The sequence below is a fragment of the Oncorhynchus clarkii genome, chromosome 12 (assembly GCF_045791955.1).
Source record: "Oncorhynchus clarkii lewisi isolate Uvic-CL-2024 chromosome 12, UVic_Ocla_1.0, whole genome shotgun sequence".
Classification (NCBI taxonomy): Eukaryota; Metazoa; Chordata; class Actinopteri; order Salmoniformes; family Salmonidae; genus Oncorhynchus; species Oncorhynchus clarkii.
The window spans coordinates 72,896,443-72,918,275 of record NC_092158.1 but is presented as its reverse complement, the minus strand read 5'-3'; the positions used below and the strand labels follow the sequence as shown (position 1 = coordinate 72,918,275).

Genomic DNA, 21,833 nt, shown 5'->3' with positions numbered 1-21,833 from the left:
TGGGGGCTCCCTCTTTCTCCCCTTTCTCGCTCACTCACTCTCTCTGCTTCATTGATATTCTATTACAGTATGAGTTACTTCCTAGAGGAAAAGGAACAATCTGCCAATAACAGGTAGGCCTAAATCAGTGGAGGCTGCTGAGGGGAGGACGGCTCATAATAATGGCTAAAGTGGGGTCAATGGAATGGTATCAGACGTGGTTTCCATGTGGTTGATACCATTCCATTGACTCCATTCCAGCCATGTGAAACAGATGAGGGTAAGCGCTCTGAGGACAAGGGAGGCTGCAGGCTTATTGATTGGTTGCCACGACAATTCAGAAACAAGTACTGAGCCTTTTAGAGCGTCATTAAAAAATCCTCAAAAAAATCACAAGACAAACAATGCCTTTCTGTAATCATATCAGTGCAAACAGAGAGCCTGTAGTTCAATAATTATATTTACTGTCTGTACTCATTGTAATGCCAGTGAATGAAACATGGGAAATTATTGCCTGCCATTGAAAGAATACCATCAATGGAGTTGGTGGATGTATCGAACCACCATTTGGAGAGACAATTATAAAATGTGTAGGATGGTGAGCCTGACTAGAAAGGTCTTAGAAAATGCTTCATGAGAATTGGGTGAGACTGAACCTGTGACTGTTAGTATGATAATAGTCATTTTATTAGACATGCAGTATACCTGAAGTGGGATTTAGCTAATTGAGGCTCCTCACCTCTTGCATTGTAAATTAGTTCTACTCTTGGCATGATAATAGTTGCTGTCTTCTATTGAGATCGGATGAGCTCATTTCATTTTCCAACCTTCAGAATGGATGATGTGTGAAACTGACCACTTTAGAGCATTGTTGTCCTACTACCTTTTACTAACGAAGGCTCTCAAAACGAACACACAAAGCGTTTCTAATGTGAAGTGTGTGTCACGTATGTATCCTGCTATTATTCATGTGTGAACAAGAAAAGGATACATACTCCATCCTGGCTTTTAGATGGGTAATGTGCATGTTGCCAAACCTAGCATAGCAAAGAACACAATGAGCTGTAATGAGACTTACAACTCCTTATTGCTTTTCTAAACGTCTCAATACTGTACTTATGAATATTGATGTAGGGACTGAAATCCCATATAGGGATAAAAAAGCAATTCCCATGAAAGCAATTGCTATTCCCCCAGGCGGAATTTGCTTTTACTTAGTCATACTGAGAGTTAGAGACCTTGAACATCTACAGTATATGGGCTAAGATACCCATGAGGTGGCGAGCTATTTCTTTCACTGGAAAAATTGTTAGTAAGCTGAACCAATTGAGCTTTTAAAGCATGGTCTGTTAGAGCTTGAATGTTTAGAACACACAATATTTGCTCATCTTAGTTTAAACAAATTGCTTATGAATAGCTACTTTACATGAACGTACCTTTCATAAAAACTACATAAGGATATGTCTAGGTTTAGGGTTGAACCGGGTTGTGCACATGAAGCTTGGATTAGGGTTAGATATGTTACCAATAATAGCATTAAGTACTGCAACATAAAACATTTTATTTGATCATTGATATTTACATCCACTTCTAAAACGTTGAGCCAATATTTAACCAAATACATCATCTCATCCAATACACATAAACAAGTTAGAGAAGAGCATAAAGGACAGACATAAGAAAGTGTCACAAAGGCAAAAACAAATAATACAGAAAGCACATTGCATTTTGATAAAATTACCGGGTATAAAGGGCAGTTCTAAATATAAAATATATACTTTTCTATTCTGGCCTTTTGCATGAAAATCAGTCCTGCTGGTGGAAAATTGCATTTCTTGGAATTTCTAAATGAGAGGGAGGGTAGTTTAACACAGCATTGAGGTAGTATACAAGCTTTTAAGGAGACTCGACTAGAAAAGGGGAAACCAGGAAAGTGAAGAAAGGAAACAGAGAACGTTGACTTCATAGAGTTTAACAGACAGATTAGCTAATACAAGTGAATAGAGGCCATAAAGGATAATATAGTTAGCAGCATGGCATTTACAACAGCAACACAACTCTTAAGTGACTGAGTGCAGTAAACATCAGAGAGAATCATGCGGAAAATACAAATATGTGCAAAGCAAAAAGATAACACCACCAGCCTAATACATTTGAACCCATATCCTATTCATAGGTTGCACCTACATCACTTGGTCGCGTCATGCCGTTGTTATGAGCATTCTCAAGCCGCCCTCTGCCACAGTGGTGCCCAAAAGTTGTGATAAACCCAGTCATTCTGAACGGAGGGTAATGACTGCTTCATCTAAATTACAATGACGTTGCTAAAGTAGGAAAATATTTAGTAGGAAACAACTTTGCCATCATTATCATTTCATAAAATGTACTTTAGACAGAGGGTATTGTTGTCATTAACTAGCAAAGTTTGTCAAAAATAGCTAGCAATGCTAAACTTAGCTAGCTAAAATCCGGTGATCTCCACTCAATCTTAGCTTGCTAGCTAACGTTATTCTGCAAGTCCATCTGATGACATCAAAATGATGACAAAAGGTCTTCCTACTAATTATTTGCCTCATTTTGAAATGTAATTATATTTCCAAGCCATTGTAATGCACTTGATGATATCTTCCTCAGCGCTCATTGATAATGCATAGAGTAGAATGCTCAGTCGGCATCAGTTCTAAAACAAATGTTCAAACCAATATTGTGATGAAACATAGGTGCAACCCATAAATTAAATGACTACTATTCTAATTTATAATTATATATTTGAACCATTCTCATGTTTGTTTTTTTAAGGATCATGCTCTCTTTACCCTCTCATCAAATTCCCATTTGTCACCATCTCAAATACCGAGATACTGTCATCATTGAGTTTCCCTTTGAGGTTGGAATACAAAGTCTTTGTGATAAGGCAATATGCACAGTCCTTTACCATAAGCCTCATCTTTCAAGACTGTTTCTGGAAATGGCTTATAGTTGCTTCTCTCGGCTCGGCGATGGGCCGGCTGCTCATCTCACAGTCATTTTGTCGTACATTGTCCTCATTCATTTGTGACACTTCTGTGGACCCCGCCTGGAACCCAGGCACTGTGTTGGCTACATGTACCACATGCACTTTGTTCCTGCCGTTCTTACTGAGAATGCAGCTGAACACCTTCTTGAAGCCTTTCCGAAAGTGCTTGGACACCAAGGCGTACACAATGGGGTTGAGGCAGGAGTTGGCGTAGGCCATGCAGTGAGAGAGGATCCTGAATGCGTATGTGGTCTGGTTGAAGGGGAAGTTTCCGTACAGATAGCATAGGATCACCACATGATAGGGCAGCCAGCATATGCAGAAGAGCACTGTGACGATGATGATCATTTTTGTGACTTTGCGCTTAGCCCTCTTGGACTCTGACATCCCGTCCAGAGGGTCCACAGCAGTCCACAGGTACTTGATGGTTCTGGTGTAGGACAGGCTCACGATGAGCACAGGGATCACATAACCAAACACAAAGGTGCACGTGTCCAGCACCTTGCGGTTGTACTCCTCCCAACCTGGAACACAAACGTTACTGTTGGCGTAATCTATGAGGTCGTAGTAGCTCAAATACGGTCCTGCGAAGATCAATGATAGTCCCCAGATGACTACCATGGCAACCACGGCATTACAGGGCGTTCTCAACTCTCTAGAGCGAAGAGGGTAGCGAATGGCCAGATACCTATACCAAACAGAAATACTTAGTTACATATTCCATTAAAACATAATGCCATGAATCAACTGAGTGTACAAAACATTAAGTAACACCTTCCTAATATTGAGTTTTACCCCACCCACCATTTTGCCCTCAGAATAACCTCAATTCGTCGGGATACGGACTCTACAAGGTGTATGCTGGCCAATGTTGACTCCAATCCTCCCCACAGTTGTGCCAAGTTGGCTGGATGTCCTTTGGGTGATGGACCATTCTTGACACACACGGGAAACTGTTGCGCATGAAAAACCCAGCAGCATTGCAGTTCTTGACACAAACCGGTGCACCTGGCACCTACTACCATACAGTGCCTTGCGAAAGTATTCAGTACTCCTTGGGATGTTTAAAGCTTGGGAAATCTTTTTGTATCCAAATCCGGCTTTAAACTTCTTCACAACAGTATCTCGGACCTGCCTGGTATGTTCCTTGTTCTTCATGATGCTCTCTGCGCTTTTAACGGACCTCTGAGACTATCACAGTGCAGGTGCATTTATACGGAGACTTGATTACACACAGGTGGATTGTATTTATCATCATTAGTCATTTAGGTCAACATTGGATCATTCAGAGATCCTCACTGAACTTCTGGAGAGAGTTTGCTGCACTGAAAGTAAAGGGGCTGAATAATTTTGCACGCCCAATTTTTCAGTTTTTGATTTGTTAAAAAAGTTTGAAATATCCAATAAATGTCGTTCCACTTCATGATTGTGTCCCACTTGTTGTTGATTCTTCACAAAAAAATACAGTTTTATATCTTTATGTTTGAAGCCTGAAATGTGCCAAAAGGTCGCAAAATTCAAGGGGGCCGAATACTTTCGCAAGGCACTGTACCCATTCGAAGGCACTTAAATAATTTGTCTTGCCTATTCAACCTCAATGGCACACATATACAATCCACGTCTCAATTGTCTCTAGGCTTAAAAATCCTTCTTTAACCTGTCTCCTGCGTTACATCTACACTGATTGAAGGGATCATAGCTTTCACTTGGATTCCCCTGGTCAGGCTCATGGAAAGAGCAGATGTTCCTAATGTTTTGTACACTCATTGTATGCTGTTTGCTTTATATGTGTAATTGCAAGTCAACTGGGATTTCATTACACTCCACCTCCTAAATGGAATTAATTGTTTTTACTGTTGTGTTGCTTGCACAAAGACATACAAATATTATGAGCACTTGCTTCTGGGGTTTAATAGAAAAGCGGCACATTGGTGCTGCAAATGGAACTCATGAAAGGGCAATCAGTGTGTGTGTATATTGTTCATCCCAACCTGGCAGTGAAATAATTGCTGCTGGGTATCATAGGTCTCAGCTGTAGCCTGAGTGGATGCTCATTGTTCACATAGAGGACATCTATCAAATGAATGTCCCCCTCCAAAAGGTAAACAACACCAGGGTTTCTGCTCCCTTATTTAATGTAGGGGGAAAAAAGACCGGCTATTTTCACTGGGCTGAGCATAGCGAGGGCCCTGCAGAATAAAAGTCATCCATATATGCAGGAAAGAAGAACATGTCAATTTCATGTAGGGATAACACATTAGTGGTCTTTTACTGTACTCAATCACAGATTCAGCCTCGATTTCAGGTCAAGACCTACTCTTTCATTTCCACATTTTAATACAGATAAAATGCCCTTCCCTTGATCACATGAATACTGGGTTTCATTAACATGACCAACAGGGTTGCCAAAAAATAAATACCTGATTAGCATCTCCCTATGCTCTGTGAAAATGTCAAGGCTGTTTTGTAATAATGACCAATGGATGACTACAGTATAGGTTACTGCCGTGTGCTTTGCTAAATGAGCGTCCATCCTCTTCTGTAGAGAGAGCATTGGGCGCTTGTATAGAGAGGAAGTGTGCTGGACTTTAATGAGGTGAGGGAAATAGTGACCTTGAACTCTGTACTTTAATTGGCATCAACCTTCAGAGATGCTGCACAGGTTATGTGCAGGTTAGAACTCAGCCGAATAAAAATGACAAAATATTTCACAAGTTAAGTCTATTCCTATCAGCTCCTTGTTATGAGCCATAAAGAAGTACTAAGCCAAAATTAGAATAAAGATATTCTTATGGAATCTGTATACATGTAGAAATATTTGTATAGAGTATTTTAATGTTTTGACATTTTAACGTAAAATGAGACATTAGCGAACAAGAGCTACAGCGTACATACCTGTCGACAGAGACGGCGGCAAGCGTGAAGCTGCTGGCGTACATGGTGAGGTTGATGAAGAAGTGGACCACCTTGCACATGAAGGAGCCGAACACCCAGCCCTCCAGGGAATAGATTGTGGCTTGGAAAGGCACGCAGAAGATGATGAAGAAGAAGTCGGCCACGCTGAGGTTGAGGATGAACAGGTTGGTGGTGTTGTATCCCACCTGGCCACTGCGGAGGAGGACGGCCAGAACCAGACTGTTCCCAATGGTCCCCAGCAGGAATATGAGCGAGAACACCACGGGCACGATCACACTGGTGGGATTCAGCTGGTAGCTGTCCGATGTGTTCCAGTGCCCTGCTGTTTTGCTGAAGTCTTCCAGATCTGACATTTTGGGAGTACTTTATAAGTTCTGTAAAAGAATAAGAGAAGTACATGATGTGTTTAATGCTGCTGAATTATGACTGCAATGGGGCTACAGGGACTTTAGGGAACACAAGACGGATCATTGTTGAACGTATGGATTCACAAATGTTTTAAAACCAATTAATTCAAATGTTCAAACCACGAGGATAGGTAGGAAAGTTCATTAAATATTTCTGGTTCTCATAACACTACAATTTCTATTATGTCTCATGTCCTGAATCCCTACATTGCGCAAATTTGAGCAACTATTTCCATTTGGATGTGTTATTTTACAAGAATGGTGGATTGTGTTCCAACTGTGAGGATAAAAATGTACTCCTAATAGGTTTAATCATGAGTCACCCTAGTAATGCTCTAATCACAGTGACATTGCAGAAATGAGTGATGGTTCCACAGCAATTGAGAGATAAAATAGTTTTGAAGTCAAAGGCTGGTGTTCAGAAAAGCCAACAGACTATGCTTCCATGGTATTTTCGAATTAATCATGTACAATTGTTGATGCTGGTTTCACTGGGACTGATGAAAGAATTGTGAGACCAAAGCCGACCCGATAGAATTCCTCCCAATATACAACACTACCCATAGCAAGTGTGATAGCTAATCTAATGCTTCACTAGTTATGGGGAAGGGAATATATCAGTCAACACAGAACACAGCATGCAGTACACAGTGTGAGAAACGCTCCAGCTCTACAGCTCTATTGTCATCAGGCTCTTGTGCTAACAGGCGATTGAATAGGAAAAGGTGAAATTGTTTTTTCTTCCACGTCAACAATCACCAGAGCTGTGGAGAAGAAAACAAAAGACAACCATGTATTTTCATAACAGGGAGCCGGTGCATGCTCAGACCTGTCCACTCCACTTGTGTCTTTTCCGTAGCCTTCCCACCCAAAGTGACCTGGTTAGCCTCTTGCATGGCATGAAGATGCACACATCCATTGGCTGCTAAGCCATGCCAGCAGCAAGGTCTAGTAAGAAATTGAGTAGGGAGAGATGCTGCTTTCTGATGGACAGGTCTCAATAAATCATGTGCATAGAAATAAGTAAATCAAGAAATCTTTGGGAGTGCTTACTTCAAAATCCGCAGGGATGTCATTGTTTTACTTGGAGTTTCCCAAACTCGGTCCTGGGGACCCCAAGGGGTGCACTTTTTGTTTTTGCCCTAGCACTACACAGCTGATATAATCAAGTCCTCATTAAGCTTTGGTTATTTGAATCAGCTGTAATAGTGCTAGGGCAACAAACAAAGAAATTAGTTTGGGAAACAAGTTTTACATGCTGATGAAATCAGGATATCAGATCACATCTGATTACAGTAGACCTGCCAGCGCAATGGCTTTGGAGTGTGCCTCAATAGCGTTTCAACGATGTCCACATTTGAATGGAAATGGTTGAAATGACATGACACACATACACAATCACTAATATTATTTAAATGCAGATTCCGATGAAATCATGACAGATGACGCAGAGATGGATTTGTTAGTATGAGAGTGATTACATTGTACTGTATGAAAGCTTAAGGTAGGCCTATACAGTGGAGGCTTGTTTGAGTCTACAGTTCTGCAGTCATTATCTTATTTGTGAACTAAACTAGAAATAAAAATACATACTGTACTTCCTAACCCCATGCAGATAGTAAATCAGTCTATATATGAGTACCATGCCTACTGACGTCATTGGACCATTCTCACTCTATTTTTCCTGTTCAATGTTCATGTTGGATCAACGATGAGTGTTGGTAAATTGGCACTTGCTGTAAGTGCCACTCTGGACAAAGTATGGCTCATCCTCCAAAATACAGCAGAAGCTGCTCGTGCAATCCACCATTTCACTCACTGTAATTCATATTTTTGCATCCCCCCCCCCCCCCCCCCCCCCCTCTGAGATATAGTATGTCACTATCGGGATCTATCATAAAAGGAGTAAAACATTGATGGTGTTGTAGATTTTACAGTTATTGTGTAGGGTTCAGTTAAGCTAGTTTTCTCTACCTCCACTGAGGTCCAAAACCTACTTGTTATCAGAGATTTGTTATATTAAACCACAGGAAAAATAGGTTACAATAAATCTGTTAGCTTGGATGGTACTTGTCTAGGATAAATTTGACAGCTCTTAGAAAACACACATTTCTCAAAGCAGAGCTGTACCGCCAGATACCTCCACCTCATAGATCTCCATCAGCCTACACCAGACCCATCACTCCTCATAACCAAACTGGACTTGATCCAGCACAGGACTGACTGATCACTACCGTACCATGAACATGACAAGTCAGATGTCAAAACAACAGCTGCTGTAACCAACTTTAAATTGCCATGACAGAGAGCATTGTTTCGGCCAACTAATTGGCTAGGGATCCTATTAGGTTTGTGACATGACTGCTAAGTCGGTTGCCAAGCTAACATCTGCTGTCATGATTCCGCATGATTGATCTGATATGACATTATTGTTATTACAGTTTTACATATTTGTGGCAGAGGATGCAAGTCCCACTTTAAAATAACAAAAACTGTAAAGGCTCTATAGCACATTCACATCGTCTTAAAACGAACTACTTAGATTCTTCCCAAATCGTTCATAAGTCATGCTACATTAAGGGTGATATGAAAGTACATCTGGTGATTTGTCATTGTGCAGCATCCTGCCTTTCCCACCTTTTACATTGCACACCGTTGGCTTGATCTCCGGGATAATATAGGGATCATGAAAGCTTTAACTGTCAAATTATTATGACATCAGCTGAAAGTCAGGTATTTGACGTAGCCTAGCGGTTAGCATGTTGGGGCAGTAACCGAAAGGTTTGCTGGTCGGAAAACCTGAGGCGACAAGGTGAAAAATCTGTCGATGTGCCCTAATTTGCTCCAGGGGCGATGTACTACCATGGTTGACTGTTCTTACATATTTCTCATATAGGCCTTGGAGCAGTACCACAGCATACAGGAAACCCCTTTTAAAATGTCTCATTCACTGAATGCTTTCTGGCTCGTAGGAATGGGAAACAGTCTCTCTCAAAAACACTGTCTTTCTACCTCCTATTAAATCTCTTACAGACTCCATATGAAATCTAATTGGAATATCTGGGAGATTAAAATTACAGTGGCAAACACTGACTTAACCTGGGAACACAAACACAAAGAAGCAAACATAGTGGAATGAGCACATACAAACATACCTAAAAATCTTCAATAATCAAATACAAAAAAAAGGAATTTTACATCACATTCTACTTTGCTGTTGCTGTGGTACCACAACAACATGTACAGTGTTGTGCCTTTTTAATGTAAATGAGGTTTTTGGAGAACAGGATTAAATTGAATATATAGATTTTCCTAACACAACGTCACATTCGTAATCAGTAGGCTGCCTTCGCCCACTGTTCCTCACATATTGCCAATATGTGACCTTGAATAATAATGAAAAAGCAAACTCTGTGGCTAATGGCCTATTACCAAAAGAGGAAGGGTGGTTATGTGAAATACACCAATTCTTTTTTAATAAACTCTGAGGTATCCTCAATGGAGTTGTATGAGACAATAAGTAAGTAGTTCTGGTATTTAAATCAATGCTCTCTAGCCTACCACTTTAGCTGTACTGCTACTGTCTATATTCCATTTCCAAGATGCGTCTCATCACTCCTGTTGTCAAGAGTCAGAGCCCAGACTCTCCTCACCCTCAGCAAGCTGAACTCTCAGGGGGAAACAATCTTGACATACATGTCATTTGAGTTTTGCAGTGGGATGTCTGTTGAGTACCAGGAGCTGGCAGACAGGAAGAGCAGCATGACAGCCAGCCTGAGAGGCAGGCAGAGAGGACGAGCTAGAAGAGCTATCGAGCTAATCCCTTAGCTTGTGTGAACCAACAGTTGGAGAGGATGCAGAATTTGCCTCTCGTCTTGAGTCATAATGATGGTTTTGTTTGGAATTACAGTAGTGATGGAAAATAAGAGGAGGGAAAATGACGGGATATGAAAAATAAACATACGATTTTCTGCTTCTCCTTGTCATGGATGGGCTATTGCAGCAGTTGACCACACCGGGTTCCACTCAGCTAAAAACAAGAAGAAGCCGCTCCAGTGGACATGTGATCACCAACACTGAACAACTGAGGAGTGGAAATACGTTGCTTGGAACATGACAGTGAGTCCAGTTTATTTGAGTGGCCTGCACAGTCCCCAGAGCTCAACCCAATAGAGCATCTTTGGGATGAGATGGAATGGGCTATTCGCAGCATAAATGTACCGCTGGCCAATCTGCAGCAACTGCTTGATGCCATCAAATCAGCATGGACCAACATCCCTGTGCAACGTTTCTGACACCTTGTAGAATTCCCCAAAGAATTCAGGCTGTTCTGGAGGCAAAGGGGGTCCGACCCGGTACCAGATGGGTGTAGCTAATAAATTGTCCGGCGAGTGTAGCTCAGTGGAATAAATATGTTTATAATGAACAAATGTAATTAAACTAAATGAATGTGAAGACACAGACAACATGGAACCAAACTTCTGAAGCCCATTCTCATTGCAACAGTAAGAGTAGTTCATTTCCATCTAGCATCCCACATTTCAGTGGTCGGCTGTTATACACCTCCTCACAACATAATATGGTACATGGTAAATGCATGTGAAACCTTTAGAATAATTGCTTTATAAATATTTGAAGGTGTTTGTGTATGAATGTAGACACATCATGCAAATTAGAAGTAGATGCATTTAGGGTGATTTTTACTTACCAGGATTACTGGCAAACGATATATCCGTTGTTCAAATGTCCTGTTTATGTTTGTTGTGTCCTGCTACCCTCAACAGAAAAACAATGCTGCTCATGCTAATATCTGCTCCATAGCCTGAGCTCTCTCTCTCCTCCCTCTCCTCCGTTGCACATTGATATTCTGCCTGGATCTCTCTCTCCCTCTCTTCCTCTCCCTCCCTCTCTCTCTCTGTCTCTGTCTCTCTCTCTCTCTCTCTCTCTCTCTCTCTCTCTGTTCAACCCTTCCCTTTCCCCCTCTCACAAAAGCTCTTCCTCCACATTTAATTGAATGTTCACACTTCACTGCAGAAGAGGTGCATTGTGTTTTACACACTACCGTCCGTACTGGAGCAAGGCATAACAACCACTATTTATTATCAGCTGGTAGGATAAAGGAATAACCTCAAGTAATATTGTCAATCAGTCAAGCCCCTGCTGGACCCAGACTACGGCTGGAACTCATCAGCTATTAATTGTGGTGCAAAGTCTTCCATAAATGCATCATTATGGCAACTTTGACTGGTAGCTTATTGTGAACAGTAGCTCAATACAGCTCTCTTGGATTGTTCTCACTAATGTGTTGGGAGTGCTTGTCTTTAGGGGCTTTGAACTCGTGAACTCAGAAAGGGGTGTTATATGAATTGTTTGGTTGTGAGATCAAGTTGCAACGTTAGGGAATATGGCTTATGCTTTATGCTTTATGCTTTTCTAAACATAACCCTTTTGGATTACCAGATACTGCAGTTTGATAAAGCAGCATATATTACATTTCAATGATTTGTTCAAATACATTTGTGTTGTGTGTTCTTTCGTCAATGCATGTATGCGTGTCTGTCTGCCCTGTGAGTGTTTACATCTAGGGTGACATGATATTGATATTCCGTAATCCGTACGGGCTTTCTTAATCTAAATAACCCATTACATTAGCCTTAGATGTATAAATCTGTTTGTAGAGTTCAGTCTCCAATCTTCCTAACATTTTGCTCTGTTTTTACTTCCAACAAGATTTTGAAAACATAATGAATTACTCACACCTTGTAGCCTAAGAAACTAAACTAAACTAAACTAAGAAACACTCACAACCAGCTCGTAATTACACACAGTTGGCTTGGTGTGTGTTATTATGCATTACAAAAATAGTATTATAGTTTTTTTGTAATAATGACAACAGCACATTAAGCACATCTAAGTGGGCAATTATTCAGCTGAACAGGAATTAAAGCTTGACCTCCCAAAGCCGCCTCTTAACCAGTTGAGAAGGAGGCTTAATGCTCTTGCATACAAATACTGTGAAGTATGCATATTTGAGCATACCCTGTGCTCAAGAGTTGCTTTAAAGGTCCAATGTAGCCATTTACAGTATATCTCAATATGAAATCATTTCTGGGTAACCATTAAGTACCTTACTGTGATTGTTTTCAATGAAAATGGTCAAAAATAAACAAACATAGCTTCTTAGCAAAGATTAGCAAACAGCAATTTCTCTAACAATACTTTTGATAGGACAGTCTTTTGATAACTCCATCCCACCAAAACAGGCTGAAATTTCAGGCTCTTTTAAAACAGCTCTTACACTAAAAGGCTATTATAATTTTCACAATTTCACAGTATTATTCCAACCTCATAGTGTGGAATTATGTATATAATACAGGAAAATCACGTTTTTGACTGCAATGGCCATTTAAAGACGTGTTGTTCCAGCTGGTACGTCCTTGGTATTTACTAGAGAATGGTGTGGTCAAAATGCATACTCCTTCTGGTGCTTCCTTCAAGTAATTCATTGGTAATTAGCTGGGATTATAATTAATGATACAAAGAAACAAATGTATTGTAATTACTAAGCAATAACAATTTAGCAAATTATAATTTTAAAATAACGTCTGCCATTATGATTTTTTGTGATACATTTTTGTACTTTATTCTGTACGGTTAGGGAATACAATGCGTACGGAGGAAGTAACCAGACAATTTCAGGGAGATTACAGTGAGGAGATAGATGAGGAAAACCTCAGAGGAAAACTCACATGAGGCTCACGGTATTGACCTTTTATTACCTCAGCACCACTTTATGCTTGGTCTGAGCGCTCCGGAGCTTTCTGTCCTCAGTTACAATACACCATAATATATTACCAGAGCCGTGCACAGACCTTTCAGGGGGCAGGTGCTCAAAATGGAAAAAAAGCCACCCAAGAGGCATCCCTCCCCTCTCCCCCTCCTCCCTTTGCTAGATTTTTTGGTTGTTAATATTCATAGTTCATATATAAAAATGTTGTTTTTAGCATTAGGCCTATTTATTACTACAACACACACTCACTAATTGATACACACAACACACACTCACTTCTTACAATCACAAATTGTAAGAAGGTGACAGGTAGCCTTGCAGTAGTTGGCAGGTAGCCTAGCAGTAGTTGGCAGGTAGCCTAGCGGTAGTTGGCAGGTAGCCTAGCGGTAGTTGACAGGTAGCCTAGCGGTAGTTGGCAGGTAGCATAGCGGTAGTTGGCAGGTAGCCTAGTGGTAGTTGGCACAGTGCATCTTAAAGACATGATTGACATTGGGAAAAGAGGGTGGGCTATCAGCTGATTGTTGATGTAAATCTGCTAGTTAGCTAGCTCAACAATTTACTACTGAGCTGCATGGAATTGTTTTAAGGAGGTCATACCAAGGATAATTTTGCTATTTGATTTAGAATTTTTAGACCACCTTGAAGTATCCCCCCCAAAAAACTATTATTTGATTAAACATTTCATTTAGCATTACAGTAAGCTATATGGAATTGTTTTAAGAAGGTCATATTAAGGATTATTTTTCTATTTGATTTTGAATTTTAAGACCCTTTTGAAGTATAGAGTTTTTTGGCGGTGATAAAACATTTTATTTGGCTTTACTGCTATTAACCCATACAAGCACATTGAATAACAGATTCACTACATGGAAAAACAGATAGTCCCCTAAAATATCAAAAGGAAGTTTGATCTCGAAGTGCCTGTCCTGAGAGATATAAGAATGATCAGGAAACATTTGTTACATTTTTTGACATGTATTTAATCCCTTATTTTTGGTATTAAACAGGTTCCATATCAATACAGTGCCTTCGGAAAGTATTCAGACAGCTTGACTTTTTCCACATTTTGTTACGTTACAGCCTTATTCTAAAATGTATTATATTGTTTATTTTCCTCATCAACCTACACATAATACCCCATAATGACGAAGCAAAAACAGGTTTTTAGACATTTTTGCAAATTTATTAAAAATCTAAAACTGAAATATCACATTTACATAAGTATTCAGACCCTTTACTCAGTACTTTGTTGAAGCACCTTTGGCAGCGATTACAGCCTCAAGTCTTCTTGGGTTGAATGCTACAAGCTTGGCACACCTGTATTTAGAGAGTTTATCCCATTCCTCTCTGCATATCCTCTGAAGCTCTGTCAGGTCTGCACAGCTATTTTCAGGTCTCTCCAGAGATGTTCGATCGGGTTCAAGTCCGGCTCTGGCTGGGCCACTCAAGGACATTCAGAGACTTGTCCCGAAGCCACTCCTGCGTTGTCTTGGCTGTGTGCTTGGGTTCGTTGTCCTGTTGGAAGGTGAACCTTCACCCTAGTCTGAGGTCCTGAGCGCTCTGGAGCAGGTTTTCATCAAGGATCTCTCTGTACTTTGTTCAGTTCATCTATGCCTCTATCCTGACTAGTCTCCCAGTTCCTGCCGCTGAAAAACATCCCCATAGCGTTACGCTGCCACCCCCACGCTTCCCCATAGGGATGCTGCCACGTTTCCTCCAGACGTGACGCTTGGCATTCAGGCCAAAAAGCTCAATCTTGGTTTCATCAGACCAGAGAATCTTGTTTCTCATGGTCTGAGAGTCTTTAGGTGCCTTTTGGCAAACTCCAAGTGGGCTGTCATGTGCCTTTTACTGAGGAGTGGCTCTGTCTGGCTACTCTACTATAAAGGCCTGATTGGTGGAGTGGTGCAGAGATGGTTGTCCTTCTGGAAGGTTCTCCCATCGCCACAGAGGAACTCTGGAGTTCTGTCAGAGTGACCATCGGGTTCTTGGTCACCTCCCTGACCAAGGCCTTTCTCCCCTGATTGCTCAGTTTGGCCGGGCGGCCAGCTCTTGGAAGATCCTTGGTGGTTCCAAACTTCTACCATTTTTGGTACCCTTCTCGAGATATGTTCCTCTATACAATCCTGACTCGGTGCTCTACGGACAATTCCTTTTTTCTCGTGGCTTGGTTTTTGCTCTGACATGCACTGTCAAATGTGGGACCTTATATAGACACATGTGTACCATTCCAAATCATGTCCAATCAATTAAATTTACCACAGGTGGACTCCAATCAAGTTGTTGAAACATCTCAAGGATGATCAATGGAAACAGGATGCACCTGAGCTCAATTTAGAGTCTCATAGCAAAAGGTCTGAATACTTACGTAAGTAAGGTAAGCGTTTAATAAATTTGCAAAAATGTCTAAAAAACAGTTTTCGCTTTCTCATTATGGGGTATTGTGTGCAGATTGCTGAGGAGTTTTTATTTATTTAATCAATTTACGAATAAGGCTCCAATTTAACAAAATGTGGAAAAGTGGTCTGAATACTCAAGGGGTCTGAATACTTTCCAAAGGCACTGCATGTACTTCCATTCATTTTTCAAATGGTATTGGGGACCTTCAGAGGAGTTTTGTGAGGCCTTTGGGTGTCCTAGAGGAAAACAACCGATGTGTACGTGTTTGTGAGGGTTTCACCTTACCAGAATAGTTTGTAGGCCAAACAATTCTGACACTACAGACGATTTGGTGAGAAGACAGATTTTCGGGATGTCTCGTGGTCTGACAAACACCGCTCTAGCTCTGTCACCTTTCACCACAGATGCGGAAGTGCGACATCGTCGGATGTGGTGGATTGAGACGCATCCAATGCAACAAATCTGACATCTCTAGCTTAAACTGACAGATGTTTATGCTAATTAGATTTCCACAGTGGGGTGCGGACATCGACTCTATGGGGTTCATACTGCATTTGAATAGCGATGGCATAAGTGGTACTTTGTCATTACACTTCTTGAGATTTCAGAGCGTATTGTTGTTAAGCATTGTTACAATATTCAGAAAGAAACGTCATACGGTACAATTCAACGTATGACTCAAGGTTGCCTTGGGAAGCTTTTGTTGGCTGCAAAGAGCTTTTCAATGATAAGTCAACATGTTGTGGGCAGCTTTGCAGTACATTGCATCATGATGTATTTAGTGAATGGTAAGATGGGTGTCTGTGGGTGGGGGAAGAAAACACTAAAGTATTATCAAAGTGCCCATGGCTTATGAAGTTGTGCGGCAAGGTACAGTAAATCAGCATTCTGAAATGCCTCCTAGGTTATTTCATGGGCAGGTTCCCATAGCAACCAAAGAAGGCTCATTTTCACAGGACACTGATCAGATCGTTAGCACTTTATGCTTCGTACTGGATTTATCTGACACTTCAGATTGATTTGGCATCAAGAGCACAGCAATCAGTGAGATGTTCTTCTGACATTCATGTGTTGTGTAATCGAATTAACATGAAGTACCCACTCGTTGTCAAAAGCACTGCGATACAGCATATATGGGATTTATTCCAACCTTCTATTTCTTCCCTAAACTTTCAACCTCCCATAGGTTCTCATCTCATATAATACTCACTCTAATGATGGGGTTAAGAGGAGCCAATCTTTCAGAGTAGTTAGAGGTACTGTATGTACTGTAAATCCTTATTAATCAGCTAATTTTATTCCAGTACTGTATGGTTGCAATCTGCAGATCTGTGCCTGCTTGTATGCAGTAATATCAAACAGGAAAATAATCACAATACATTTTTTGATTTGTCCAGTGGTTGACATGATACTTCTCACTATTTTAGTTCCAGTCAACGTCAACACACTAACACTAAAATAGATGAGAATAATTAGACCGGGATAAACATTCTCTGTCGATTAGCCAGTTGAGGTACATTACAACTAATGAGACTCAACCTTTCATGTCCATAATACCATTAAAGCAGACATGTCAGAGGATTCTGTTCAGAGACATTTTTTAAAAGCAGGCTGAAAATGATCCTCATCACAGTCATTGTATAACCCATAGAAAGGTATATTTTGGCTCATGATTGGGGCTATTTTCCAGAACACTGTGGTGATTAGAGGGAGATCCTCTCTCCCATCATGATGAAATCACAGGAAGTTGAAGTAGTAGCTGCTTTGATTAGGACAGGCCAGTTAGAGGAATACCTGCTCCAATCTACAACAGAACATGTGACGAAAACGCAGAGGCTGATTACCTCTTTCCACCTCAGTGTATATTGTGCAGTACCTTGGCAAGCACCTCGAAACTTGCTGCATATGAGTTCTCAATTGACTGGGTAAAGAAAGGTTGAATAACATAAACGAATGGTCACAATTTCTGTCTTCAAATGTTGTACAGTAGAATTGTGAGACAGATAATCGTCTCATGAGAATTCTGTCCTGATGTAGTTCTCATTGCGTTTCTTCCCATTTGGAATGTAGCTGAACCTGTGTCCACTGAGGTCAACAGCAGTGTCAGCTCAGATCATGTGATTTCATTTAGGAGCTAACCTCACACTCTCACCCAGAAATTGTAAGTGTTAGAAGAAGATATAGGACCACTGAAGCATGGAAAGAGAAACACATTTGACACTATTTGGTTACATTGAAGATGTTAGATGGGTTACATGAAAATTGAGTCACAGGAATCCTCTGACACCACTGAACATATTATCCTAAATCATTCTGGTAGAGTCTGTAGGCTGTACCACAACCTGCCGTGATAGGGCGGTGCACAATTGGCCCAGCTACATCCGGGTTTGGCCGGTGTAGGCCGTCATAGTAAATATGAATTTGTTCTTAACTGACTTGCCTAGTTAATCAGTTCTCTCCAGAATTGCAACAACCACTCTGTTAAAAGTGCTGTAAATTGGAAGTGGCACTAGGATGAGATAGCATAGGCAGCATCTGAAATGACACCCTATCTCTTAAATTGTCCTGTGATAATAGGGTGCAGTTTCAGATTTACCCTCTAGACTTTCAATATACACTCCAATTACTATGTCCGCCTTCATTTTTATGTAGATTTCATAGTTAAATAGTAATTAAATAGTAATTGAAAATAGTTGATATGCCAATATTGTTCTAACAACAAAGACGTTACTTCAAACAATAAACACTGCTTTTTTCCCCTCAGACATCATTGCTCATCATTGCACCAGAGATAGAAAAGCAGAGTATATAGTAAAATTGTGTTTGTTACCATGATGCTGGATGCTCAATTCCTCCAAACAAAAACAATAACAAATTCCCCTGGGTCAGCCAGTGGTGCTGTTTCGCCTATTGCGGATCTCAGCCTTAAATCAGGAATAGTCACAATTGGATCAGTCATGTTTATTCCCTAGATTGGGAATATAGGGATCAGTCATGTTTATTCCCTTGATCGGGAATATAGGGATCAGTCATGTTTATTCCCTAGATCGGGAATATAGGGATCAGTCCCAGCTTCCAATAAATACACAAATCACATCCTGTCTTTCTCCTAGTTGTCATGGAAACACAAGTATCTGAATTCAGACAGTGTTGTCTGTTGGGTGTTAGATAGAGTTGTCTAATTGCTCTGACCTGATACAAAATTCTCTAATATGTCCTTGATGACTCTCCAGCAGAGAGTAAAGTAAATCGTACTCTACAGTAAATCGTCAACCAGTTCTCCTACCCAGGTGCAACAGTTTGCGTAGCTTCAGAGACTGATTCGATTTTTAGTGTGAAAAATCATCAAAGATAAATAAATGCTGCTTAAATTGACTGACTTTGATGGGGATCTCTTTATTATGCTACTTAGATAATAAAGAGTCAATAGACTCTTAAGGATTAATCAAATTGATTGCGTCAGTGATTGCGTCAATGATTGCACGCTCTACCTAGTGCAGATGACTAAATGGAATGTATATTATAATATATTTTGAATATGCTAGCCGATATTACAAATACAATGGCAAAGCATACTGTGGTATTCTATGTGCTGTAAATTGCATATCACTGATTGAATGTTCTTCCTAAACTGCAGATGAATAGCCAATGTTACGATCACAATGGCAAAGGAGACAGTGATATTCTGTGAGCTGTAATGAAGGTGCACTTTTGTCTGATTTCTCTGATATAGATGCTCAACTTTTTTTGGCCAAGCTAACGAGAGCGGGCCTTGAGCCTCACAATATACAATCTTAGCTCAATTTATTCATCAGCTCCATTGTCACTTTGCAGTGGTGTGTCCATAGCCCCAGGAAGTATTTTGGGGGTGTGGGTGCCACGTTTTTTTTTAACCAATGTCTATATCGGTCCGGTACTTCAGGACTAGTAAAGGCCCAGTGCACTACTTTTGATGTGGATGTTTTGTGTCTTTGCCCATAACTCTGCACCTTTTGATGGAAACGTTTGAGGACAGGGCTTTGTTCGCAGAGAAAGGGACACGGCAACAACTCTTACAATTCCAAATACTGAGTCCTGCAAGACACTGTTTGTAATTATACAACTACCTTTTTTGCCAAAGTGGAGATGCTGAAAGAAAGTGGAGATGCGCTACATACGTCAATATCGGCCAGCTAATACAGGTAAAGGCTCGAGACATTGGCATATAGTATGTCATCTTGCAACCACTTTAGTGGATATCAACATTGTGTGCCTTTAGAGCCCTGGGAGTTATTAAGGAATCGCTTCATGCAAAAGGCAGTGGAGAAAATTGGCTTTAAATTATTGATGTCACTGAGATGCCATCTGCTGCACTACCTGATGTTGGCCTTGATTAATAGCCAAGAAAGAGAGCTATTACCTTAAGAAAGCTGGAATCACAGGGTGTACTCTTACAGGGTGTACTCTGGAGGCTTGGTTGGTCTTTGACAGACGAGTTGCCGCTCTCTTTATTTCAAGCTGTTGCTACTTCACTGCTTCTACTGGCTTCTGCAGCCAATAAGAACATCCAGGGCCTGCAGCACTACCAATGCTTGTTCTAACAGTCCCAAATGAAACCTGTTGCTCTGACACCTCTTGGCAGTCCGTCTTTAGACTAAGCAAAACAAATTGCAGGAAATAATATTGATTCACTTAATTATTCAGACTGTTTTTGTCCAGTATTAGAATGCTCCAGCACATACTGGGAATACGAGCTCAGTATGGGGTTCTCCCTGTGTTTTGCTATGTGTGACTGCAACACATTGTGATGAAACACTAGCCCGCCAGCCAGTTCAATCGTGATACAAGTCAGTATTCGACGTCCATCTATATCTGTGGACGTAGGGAGATGATGTAGAAACCAACCACCAGGTGCAGTGAGTGCTGTTACCTTCAAGAAAGTTTTGGTTTTGCTAGGGCGTTAACATCTTGCCTCTTGTGAAAGATGTTTGAACCCAGTGATAGAAAGTTGTTTTTGAGTAATTTTTTTAAGCCTATCCCAAACCTTGACCATTCAGAGTTCATTCCTAACCTTAAGAATTTGGAGTTAATGCCTGAACTTAATCCTAAACGTAAACATTTGGAGTTAATGCCTGAGCTTAATCCTAACCTTAAACATTTGGAGTTAACGCCTAAACCTAACCTGAAACACTTGGGAATTTGACATTTGGAACAACGTCGAAAGTTGACGTTTGATAAACATGGAAGAACGTCTGATTCTGACGTGAGACTGTGAGAGCTGGTAGAGCATGCAGCATTGTCCCCCTGCAGTGAGGTTGATTAGGATAACAGTACATCTTGTAATTCCAAGATTTCTTTAGGTAACAGCTCTCCTTCTTGGCTATTAATCAGCTCCACATTACCTGATGACAGACAGGAGAGCACAGTAACAAAGCAGAATGGGAAACTCCTGCAATCATTTGACTATAAAAGAGCTGTCACAGGTATTGATACTGTATGATATCTACTTTCATAAAGATTGATGGACACTAATGAATTACATAAGAGAATACAAGCTTCAAAGGTGTCATGGTGAATTTTTAATTGAATGCAGCCCTTTGTTATAATGTTTCATTGTTTATGAGGCATACAGTTGAAGTCGGAAGTTTACATACACTTAGGTTGGAGTCATTAAAACTCATTTTTCAACCACTCCACAAATTTCTTGTTAACAAACTATAGTTTTGGCAAGTCGGTTAGGACATTTACTTTGTGCATGACACAAGTCATTTTTCCAACAATTGTTTACAGACAGATTATTTCACTTATAATTTACTGTATCACAATTCCAGTGGGTCAGAAGTTTACATACACTAAGTTGACTGTGCCTTTAAACAGCTTAGAAAATTATGTTATGGCTTTAGAAGCTTCTGATAGCTTCTGGTATTTCAAGGCCTACCTTCAAACTCAGTGCCTCTTTGCTTGACATCATCGGAAAATCAAAAGAAATTAGCCAAGACCTCAGAAAAAAAATTGTAGACCTCCACAAGTCTGGTTCATCCTTGGGAGCAATTTCCAAATGCCTGAAGGTACTACGTTCATCTGTACAAACAATAGTACGCAAGTATAAACACCATGGGACCACGCAGCCGTCATACCGCTCAGGAAGGAGACACATTCTGTCTCCTAGAGATTAACGTACTTTAGTGCGACAAGTGCAAATCAATCTCAGATCAACAGCAAAGGACCATGTGAAGATGCTGGAGAAAACAGGTACAAAAGTATTTTTATCCACAGTAAAACGAGTCCATATCGACATAACCTGAAAGGGCGCTCAGCAAGGAAGAAGCCACTGCTCCAAAACGGC

The 21,833-nt window shown here is 40.6% G+C and overlaps 1 protein-coding gene across 1 annotated transcript; it reads right to left on the bottom strand.

The window, feature by feature from the left end:
* Nucleotides 1-2,929: 2,929 nt before the first annotated feature.
* Nucleotides 2,930-11,074, bottom strand: LOC139422214 (galanin receptor 2b-like). Its single transcript, XM_071173381.1, has 3 exons — nucleotides 11,027-11,074; nucleotides 5,891-6,285; nucleotides 2,930-3,683 (listed from the first exon to the last, which is right to left on the bottom strand). The coding sequence occupies exons 2-3, from the start codon at nucleotides 6,262-6,264 to the stop codon at nucleotides 2,930-2,932; spliced, it is 1,128 nt and encodes a 375-aa protein (XP_071029482.1). The 5' UTR covers nucleotides 6,265-6,285; nucleotides 11,027-11,074.
* Nucleotides 11,075-21,833: the final 10,759 nt, after the last annotated feature.

Excerpts from the sequence above, each read along its gene's own strand:
- LOC139422214 (XM_071173381.1), bottom strand. The coding sequence starts at position 6,264 with ATGTCAGATCTGGAAGACTTCAGCAAAACAGCAGGGCACTGGAACACA. Across the intron at positions 3,684-5,890 it reads GCCGCCGTCTCTGTCGACAG|GTATCTGGCCATTCGCTACC; the intron begins GTATGTACGCTG and ends TGTTTGGTATAG.